The sequence below is a fragment of the Lates calcarifer genome, linkage group LG5 (genome assembly GCF_001640805.2).
Source record: "Lates calcarifer isolate ASB-BC8 linkage group LG5, TLL_Latcal_v3, whole genome shotgun sequence".
In the NCBI taxonomy this organism is placed as follows: Eukaryota; Metazoa; Chordata; class Actinopteri; family Centropomidae; genus Lates; species Lates calcarifer.
In genome coordinates this window covers 2,267,723-2,277,230 of record NC_066837.1, presented here as the reverse complement: position 1 = coordinate 2,277,230, position 9,508 = coordinate 2,267,723, and the positions used below count along the sequence as shown (strand labels likewise).

The following is a 9,508-nucleotide window of genomic DNA, read 5'->3' as shown; positions in this document are numbered from 1 at the left end:
CTGCAGCAGCACAGGCCGTGCTGCATCCAGGGTCAGAGAGACTGCGCAACAGGTAAACAAACCTGCTCCTGCTTTCTGGAACCCAGGTGAGTCGAGGTGGGCAGGGCTTGTTACAGCACCTGAGCTGTCAGTGGAGTGAGCAGGGCAGGTACAACAGGCTATTCTTTTGCATAGGGAGTTCAAATCCACACCTTAGTGCTGCAGGAGAGAGAACAGACACCAAGGCTGACTGGAGGGTTTAACTTGGTTCTTTTTGAGCCGTTTCCTAAAGATCCAGACTCCAAGAAATCCAAGATTTCCTTTACCAAATCATGAAGTAAGTGTTTCAATTACTTTGTTTTTTTACTGGATACTTTCTCAGTTGATTTCAGTCAAAATATTCAAGGATAACTGACTGAAGAAGTCACCACATGCCTCGTATTGTTTATCTACTTGTGGTGAATCAGACTTGACGGACAGGTTTTTATATTTTTTACCTCTCATACTGAATGTAAACCATTCTTCTCCTCTCTCAGTGAGATCTCCAGCATCTGTTGCTTCATCAGAGGAAGGTTTCATGTCTGAACAGCATGGTTAACAGTCGCACAACTAGTCACACCTGAAGGTACAGGAGGGGGAAAAAAAAGGCCTGTTACTCACAAAGATTCAGAGACGTCCATGGAGTCCAATCTGTCCTGCCTGTCTTCACTGAAAGAAGACGACACTCCGCTTTACGTTCAGCCACATTACAAAGAATCCTACCGCCTGGCCATTTATGCCCTGCTCTGCGGGGGCAAAGAGGCCTACGAGGAGTTCCTCCGAGCCGAGCAGATCAGCCACTTCCTGTCAGAGGAGGAGATCTTCTTCATCTTGGAAAATGCAGAGCTACCAGTTGTGGAGGACGACTCCGAGGGGAGACGGGTCGCAGACGACGGCAAACCCTCCACCTACTTCCCAACAGAGTCGGACGAGGAGGTGCCAGACCTGGACCTGGGCTGGCCGGAGGTCACGCTGGAGGGCATGGACACCAGCATCAGCCTGCTGTTTCACCCGCCGAGACAAAACACGCCCACCATTAAAGAGGTGGTTCGCAGACAGATTCAGGAGGCGAGGCAGGTGAGGACCAGATACTCAGAACCGGACTTAGCTGATGTGTCGGGGTGAATAAAGGTGTGAGGCTCCATCTTCCTGTCTTTGGTGCACACATACGTAACCCTGCACACTGAGTACAGGGACAATAATAGCACAGACACACAATGAAAGGTGTTGCTTTTACTCAGAGGAAAATACGCATCACTACATATTTCTCTGCTCACACAGACACAGCAGGACTGTAGGGCTTGGCCACAGTATACATTTACACACCCAGTGCTGACTAGGCCATTTATATTGTTCCAAAACATCCATCTCAAACCATTTGCTGCAGGATAATTACACTTTTCAGTCCTGTAGCAACCATCAGTCATCAACAAGATGTCATGGCCTTTAGGTTTATTCTACTCTACTCTCTCTTAAAATTTACAAAATGGTAAAAGTTCTTTTCAAGATTCTACAATCTCCTATTTCCCAAGTAGTATCTGGCAAAGAACTGTGTGATCTGGTACTTAGTTGGCTCTATTACATTGATGAGCAAGACCGCTCTAGTTAAATAAAACGTGCAGGAACACATCACAAAGTCTGGATAGATGCACTTCACCTGTGTCAGTCCTCAGGTAAGAGCCTGTGTCAGTTTGCACGTTAGAACGCAGCTTCATGCTTCTGGCTAAGCTAGAGGTTGACCGTTCTGTTAGCGGTTTTCAGCTGCCACACTCAGAGAGTGACAACTTAAAGTTTACTTAAGAACCTCCATTACAAGTTCAAGTCTTGCTCCCAGAACTGTATATTAGGAAGGTTTGGAATCGGTGCTGCAATGTAGTTCAACAGAAACATCACTATACATCACTACCAGGCTCCATTGACAAAAACAGGAGTTTTAGTGAGCAGAACACAGGAGCAGCTGGAGTATCATCTTCTCTGTTGGTTAGTTTGTTGGTGTTGTTTTGTGTGGTGCTGTTATTTATGGAAAGCATTTGAAAGTCACACAATAACACAAACAAACAGCTTGGGGTTAAGAAGGAGGTTAGTTTTTAATAAATGGTAAACTGTTGATAATAACTGGCCAACTCCATTAGATTTTAGTTTAGTTAAGTTAGTGAAATGCTTTTAATGAAACCAGAAGTAGATCTAATCCAATGAAAGCATAAACATGATTAAGAAGAAGAAGAAGAAGAAGAATAGAATCATTAGTAGCCAACCTTTTAATTTACAGTAACTTCCACTGAACATTTAATAAAACGATCACCTGTCGGATGGAGTCACAAAAAGACTGCAGTGTGACTTTAATTTTGTTCCGAACATGCAGTAAAATACTGAGACACAGCAGACACTAATGTTACAACAGTGTCTTGCAGTTGGCAGAGCTCTGACTCACAGGATAAACTAAGCACCTGAGGCGAATTATCACTCATTACTCTTTTTACAAGAATATGACGATAGGTCTTGTCACAGCATGAAATACAACACAACTTAACATGTAATCAACAGACAACGTTTCTCTCCACACACACACACACACACACACATACTGCTCTCAGCTTTACACAGAAATTTAAATTTAATTTGCCTACTGTGAAACTCATGGAAAAGGTTAACATGAAGGTTGTGTTCCACTTTTCACACACATGACATTAACCAGCCGACGTGTCGGAGCTTGAATGTGCTCGATGCTCTACAGCTCCGCACACTGTCTCCAGGGCTGGAAGTAATCATTCATAAACTACAGCAGGGCGTGTGTGTCTTTGTCTGAGTGTGCAGAGAAATGGACTTTCAGCCTCTTGATACACACTGCTCAGGCTGCACACGGTGATGTAGCTGCAGCTGCAACAAGTCAGACCTGGTCTGATCCTTATCAGGACACGTACCATCAATCAGTCGTGCTTTTTTTATACCTTCAGAGAACCACTCCTCTTATAACTGACATTTATCTGACACTACACGCTGCCATGTGTCCTTTACATCAGGCCAGAGAATGTGGGTTAAATCTTTCACAGTTTTTAAATGTTTTGAAATGTCCTCACCTCAGTGCAGCAGGACAGAAATATAATTATATGTACTGTGCAAACCACAAAGGAGATTCCAGATGTTTTAAAACATGATAAGGACTCCACAGGCACCACAGTTTCACTACTTAAACAGGCAACTCATATATTTGTATATTTTTGTGTAAGGTTTCAGTGAGCGTCACAGATCCAGATTCATTCATTCATTTACTCACGTTTACTCGTATTTTACTTTCTACCTGTCACAAAACATCTTTAACAGTCACATCTCTGACTCTTTTTTCACCTTTAAGTTATGAAACACGTTGTTCTCTCTGTAAAAGTGTGTCCACGTGTCTGATGTGCCTCCAGCTAATTGCCATAGCGATGGACGTCTTCACCGACGTCGACATCTTTAAAGAGCTCATCACGGCGACGCTGAGGGGAGTGACGGTCTACATCCTCCTGGACGACTCCCATTTCAGGAGCTTCCTCACCATGTCGCACAGGGTGGGCGTCAACATCCAGGACTTTAAGGTGAGAGAAACACGACGCTGTGAAATCCCACATCACAGGGGCAAAGTGTCAAGTGGAGAGGTTTGATAAATATGCTGAACGCTCTGTGTGCTCTTTGAGAACATGGAGTAATGACTGCACATGTACAAGGATGTCATGCAGATTTGAGGGTTTAGTTTGCTGCTATTTTGGCAGGTAAACAACACCTGTCTTCAAGCTTTAACAATATTTATTTACTATAAGTCACACGTTGCAAAAAGTGAAATTAGCCTCTTGAGATCCCAACATCTTTAAGAAGAAATACATCGACTGTTTCTGCACAATCCTCCACTGAAATCCATTAAAAGTCAACTTTTAAGTGCACACAGTTTTGGAAAATGGGCTCAGACTTTGAAACATACATGCGTAGTATTTGAACTTGTCATTTAAGTCATTATTTACTCAACAGATTTGACTGAGTTAAAAAGCTTTCCAAAATGAAATGTCCTCTTCTAAAAGTTGCCTGAGTAACATTTTGTCCTCATGTATTCATCTGATTTTCATGCACAACAGATGTATTTATATCTCAAGACCAAAAATGAATGAAGACCGGGTAAGAATGCATTCAGTTTGTTGTAGCTGAAACTACAATGAGTGGGAGTTTTTTGTTAAATCAGTGAAGTAAACAACAATCTGATATCAAACTAGCACAAATAGAGAATCACCTGAGAACAGAACATTCATTTAAAAGCCTTAAAAAGCTTTTAATCCTCTTTTAATCTGCCCCCACACTCCCTAATATTAACTCTCTGCAATCACTGATTTTATTGCTCTCTAGTCTATTCATGCATGTACATTTAATTTTAGTAGAAGAAGAGTGAGATTATCACTTCTTGTCAGGTCAACAAGATGCACACAAAGACAAACATTTACTATTCAAAGCAGTAGTGGGTGATGTACATTGATATTGACTTGTTAAATATGATGTGGACGTTTTCTGGCATTTTTCTGCTCCTTCAGTCGCATGATTGTGGTTTAGTATTCCACAAATGCTTCACCGCCAGAAGAAGCTTCGCCTGTGGCATGACCTTTCTTCTATTGGCAGGAGTATTTAGTGGATTAAGTCTGACATTTGCTCCGCACCCTCGTGGAAATGCTGTCATTTACCGGCATTTTCCCCCTGCTGCATTTTCTACCTGCCATTATCATACGAGACAACTGCAGCAGCTGTGGGGGACGGATCTGTTAGCGAGACTGGCTGGATTTTCCTGTTAAACGGCATCAGGGTAAAAATGTTTCAGCAGTCCAAACAACAAGTCGTCAGAATGAGCACAGTGACGGCTTTGTGATCTCTCAGCTCAGCAAATTGCTTAGCCAGTAGCCACATCAAAATACCAGCCTCAGAGAAACTGACACACAGGTTTGATCTTGTCGAGTATTACAAAGGGTGTGTGTGCTTTTGTGTGTGTGTGTGTTAAAGCTAAAAGTAATGGAAAAAAACTAAACCTCTACTTTCCTAATTTCCCAGAATTACTTTGTTTACAGTTTTCTTAAAAGTAAAATGTAGCTAATTTAAAATAGGAATACTTTTTGATTTACTGAAGAACAGACTGTGTTATATGATATTTTCCTCTGCAGCAGTAAAAGGACAAGAAGACAGAAAGTTAAAACTGGGATATTTTAGAAGAAAAAATTACAAAAAGTATTAATAGAGACGCATAAGGCTATAATGGTCATTTACACAATTACTGCATCACAGATGGTGAATGGAGAGCTATGGTTTTGCTGGACTTAGAGCCCCACAGCTGAGACTGTAAAGATCAAGAAGTATTTTTTCAATAACTGAACAAGCAAATCTGGAGGAGGCACTAAATGAAAAATGTCAGGGGATTATCCACTGGGGATCATCGATGTCTGAACCAAATTTTATCGCAATCCATCCAGAAATTGTTAAGATATCTCACTCCAAACTTCACCAATAGACCTCCAGTAAAACTTGCCGTGCCTAAGCAATAAATAGAAAGCTGACAACTCTCTAAATGCTGGATGAGGCCACATGCTTGTAAAACTCTGACTTAAATATGTCAAACATGTTCTCTTAACTGTTTTATTTACATTATTACCTGTCTGAATTGTTGCTCGTGACACAGACTTCATAACTATTTCTGAGAAGATGATCGTGAAATCCAATAATACCATATTGTCTTTTGCTGACATATACTACCTAACTCGTTTAACCCAGCCCAACACAAACAAACAATACTCCACCTGAATTAATTCTGTGCAATTCAGCGTAATTAGGCAGAAACATTTCCTGCGGATGACTGGCCAGTTTAAACTGGCTGTTTCACATTCCAGTTTCTGTTGTTTTGTTTTTCTTTTATAAAGCTGATGATGTGATTGAAAACGTACTACCTAAGTAGCCAGCAGAGTTTACCTGAGAATCTTACCTGAGGTTTTACATTTTTAATATTTTTCTCACACTTCCAAGCAGTCATTGGTAGCCTCTTCTTTTACTTCTACAGTTTGATTAAAGAAAGTCTTCGATGTATCAGATCACACAGCATTTTTTTAAAGCAAAAATGCTCTGAAAATTGACTGAATTCTACGAGTCAAGCATGAAATTGTACTCAGACAAAATTAGCGACAAGCTGGTGAACATTTAGCAGCTAAATAATCAGATATTTCCCTCAGGTGGTTGTAAAGACAACAAACCTAACAGGGAAGTGAGTATTACACCACAAATGCATCTCCAAATAATGCTTATAACTGCTAGGCTAACTGCTGCATTGTTAGCAAACAGTTGCTGTGCAAATAACAGTGTTGGGTTCACAGCTGCCCCCAGTGGCCAGAAATTAGGTATTGCAGGTTAAAGTAAAAATATATTTCCTGATTTTGTGTACATGTACAAATAACTACTAATGACAGAGGATGTCATTTGTTTCCGTCCCTTGCTCTGGCTTAGCTAACTTTGTGACTTTCTTTCTCCATCAGAACATTCGTGTTCGGACGGTTCAGGGGCAGCAGTACCAGTGTCAGTCTGGGGTGAAGTTTCACGGAGGTTTGGAGCAGAAGTTCATGCTGGTGGACTGCCGAACAGTTTTGTATGGAACTTATAGGTGAGTCAGTGCTAATCTTTCCTTTCAGATACTTCTGCTACAGTTGAGCCAGCAATGAATTGTCCTATTTGCTCCTCTGTCTGTTGCACAGATTTAAAAATTAATGATCAGAGAAGAAGTCACTCGTTTGACCTGACATGACTCATTTGATTTCTGTTGCTAAGCCTCCATTTCCTTTTTCAGCTATACATGGATATATGAGAAGATCAACCTCAGCATGGTCTTGGTCGTCACTGGTCAGCTGGTTTGTTCTTATGACGAGGAGTTTCGAAGGCTGTACGCTCGCTCCACAGTTCCTGCACTTCTGTCCAGGGAGCAGCCATCTTTCCAGTACCCGAGAGACAATGTGGCCTTGCAGAGCCCAAACTCCAGCCAACTTTCCCTTCACCAAATTCACATGAAATCCAGAGTGATGCAAGGTGTGAGAAGTGCTCAGGATGATAGGTTCAATAACACCGCCATGCTAACCAGGGGCCTGAGTGTACAGGAAAGGCTGCATCAGTCTCACTGTCCTGACATGGGGAATCTGGTGCGGGGACACAGTTACGGCGGGGAACTGCAGAAGTTAAACTCCATGACTCGGCTGAGGATGGGGACCAAGGACATGGGATTTCCTGGTGCTCCTGAGAGGACTGGTTCAAACCTGAGGGTGGGTGGCGACTTGCTGCTAACAAACAGGTTGTCTCAGCAGCGTCGACATCGCACTCTCTATGGCGCGGACCAAAATCTGATACCGTTCAACTCTGAAACATCACTCCACAGGTGGAAGATCGACACATACTTTAACGAGAGCGATATGCCTCTGGATCCATTGTGCGATGTAATATCCCCCATGGGATCCCCATTTAGCAGTCAAACAGGCTTAAACGAGCATCAGTCACAGCTGATCCACAGCAGGTCGAGAGACATTAAGTCCAGAATGGAAGAAATGAGGCAGAAGAGGCTCAGTCTGCAGGAATATGCCAGTCTTAGGCAGAGCCAAGAGTCCTTGAGGGCTATGTATCCCACTCTAGACAGATCTAAATTCATGTCTTCATTGAGAGGGCTGGACATGAGGCAGAGCATGGCAGAATTAGAGCCAAGTGCACAAAATGGACGTAACATGGAATCAGCCAACCAGAAAGTCACTGAGCCAAACAAGGAGGGCGACAAAAGAGAGCAGATTCTCAGTGATGGCCACCGCTCTGCCTCCCACTATGATGTCAAAACAGTTACAGATCGAAAGACGATGCAGACATACGACTGGCACGAGCCTCTTTCCAGGACAACATCGGCAGCTGACTTAGATATGAAACTGAACGACCCATCGCTCAAGCTCTCTCATTTGCAGTCAAGTGGACTCAGTGTCCAGCACCCAAGAGCGATGGAGTCTTTGACTGAGGTTCCTGAAGAAAAAGAGGGTTCAAACCCTCTTGTCAATAGTTCAGACCCTGCTGCAATCAACAATGGACGTGAGGAAACTCACAAAAAAGAAATGGCTGCTCCAAAGGAGAACCCTGCGAGAGCGAGCTTACCTCCAGAACCACAGCGTCAGGATCAAGCCAAAAGTCATGGTTCTGTAGGAAAGGTGGCCAACAGTTTAAGCTCAACTGCTTCTAAAGAAGGAAAGAAACCAGTAACTAATGATGTAGAAAATATTCCAAAGATTTTAAACACAGCTGCAGGATCTCAGCACACAGTGGAGGCTAAAGGTAGTCACGAGAAGCAGCGAGAAGAACCGCCGCTTCAGAGGAAGAATTCCATGAGAATGAAAGTACAAGCGATGCTCTCATCAGATGAAAAGAAAACATCCAAGAAAGATGAAAAAGAGAAGCCTCTCCAAAGAAAGCCCTCACTGAGATCACAGAATCCCTCAGGGTCAAACCAACCCCTCAAGGCAGACCACTCACAGGCTTCATCTGCCGCAGAGCAAACACCAAAGAAAGGTCAGTCGCTGAACACCTCCAAGTCGCAGAGCTCTGTCAGTAGCACAACAGAGACTGAGAAGCACAAATCTGGATTCCCAAGATTGTCTCCTCTCCGTTCAAGCAAAAGAAAGACAAACCTCACAGCAGAGCAGGATCGAGGGTCAAAGAGCGCTCTGGAGGACGAGGGAGCAACTGTCTTTCAAACCAGGAAAGAGAAAGCCTACAGCCGATACGAGTATTTACTTAGCAATGAAAGTATGAGGATGCCAGCCATGTATTCCTCAGACAAAGCCAGGAGCTCTTCCTTGAACAGGAACAACTATCCAGTGTACCAGACACAAAGTGGCGCTGACAACAAACTGGGACGATTCATGCAGCGAGTGGGGAATCTCATAAGCAAGAATAAGTAGAGGTGCAGTAAGAGTAGAACAAGGCCATGCTCAGGTATGAAGGCAAAGTTAGCGCACAGTCACTGTATTTTTTATTGATTTATTTTGGCTCTGATACATATTTATGCAGTCACCTGTGCAGTGTGTTAAATTTTTCCTTTGATGTTTTACTGATGCCAAAACACAAGGTGTGATGTATTGGGAATCTGGTACTACAGAGGTATTGGTATTGTATTACCCTGAACTGGATGTTACAAGGAAGCAGGGTTCATATGAAAATACCATTCAGTCAAGTTGTTTACCGATGAGGTTAAAGGAGGGTGAATATGCCAGTAGTGCTTCTAGACACGAAAAGACTTTATCAAGTGAGTTGAATTGTAAAAATTACGGTTTAAAAATACATCTGTCTGTAAATTGAATATGTTTTTGGAAGTTAAGTGTAAGTATAGGTTTGGTGATATTGTATATTAGTCTTATTGTCAACAAATCCCATGACCAGACCAACAATAAATGTGTCCTGCCAACAAGTATTGTCCATGTAT

The 9,508-nt window shown here is 42.6% G+C and overlaps 1 protein-coding gene across 1 annotated transcript; it reads left to right on the top strand.

Annotated features, from left to right (window-relative positions):
* Positions 1–75: 75 nt before the first annotated feature.
* On the top strand, positions 76–9,493 carry LOC108880818 (protein FAM83B). The gene is made up of 5 exons (XM_018672526.2): positions 76–316; positions 516–1,095; positions 3,429–3,593; positions 6,546–6,670; positions 6,854–9,493. Exons 2-5 carry the CDS (start codon positions 658–660, stop codon positions 8,985–8,987), a joined length of 2,862 nt encoding a protein of 953 aa, XP_018528042.1. The 5' UTR covers positions 76–316; positions 516–657; the 3' UTR covers positions 8,988–9,493.
* Positions 9,494–9,508: the final 15 nt, after the last annotated feature.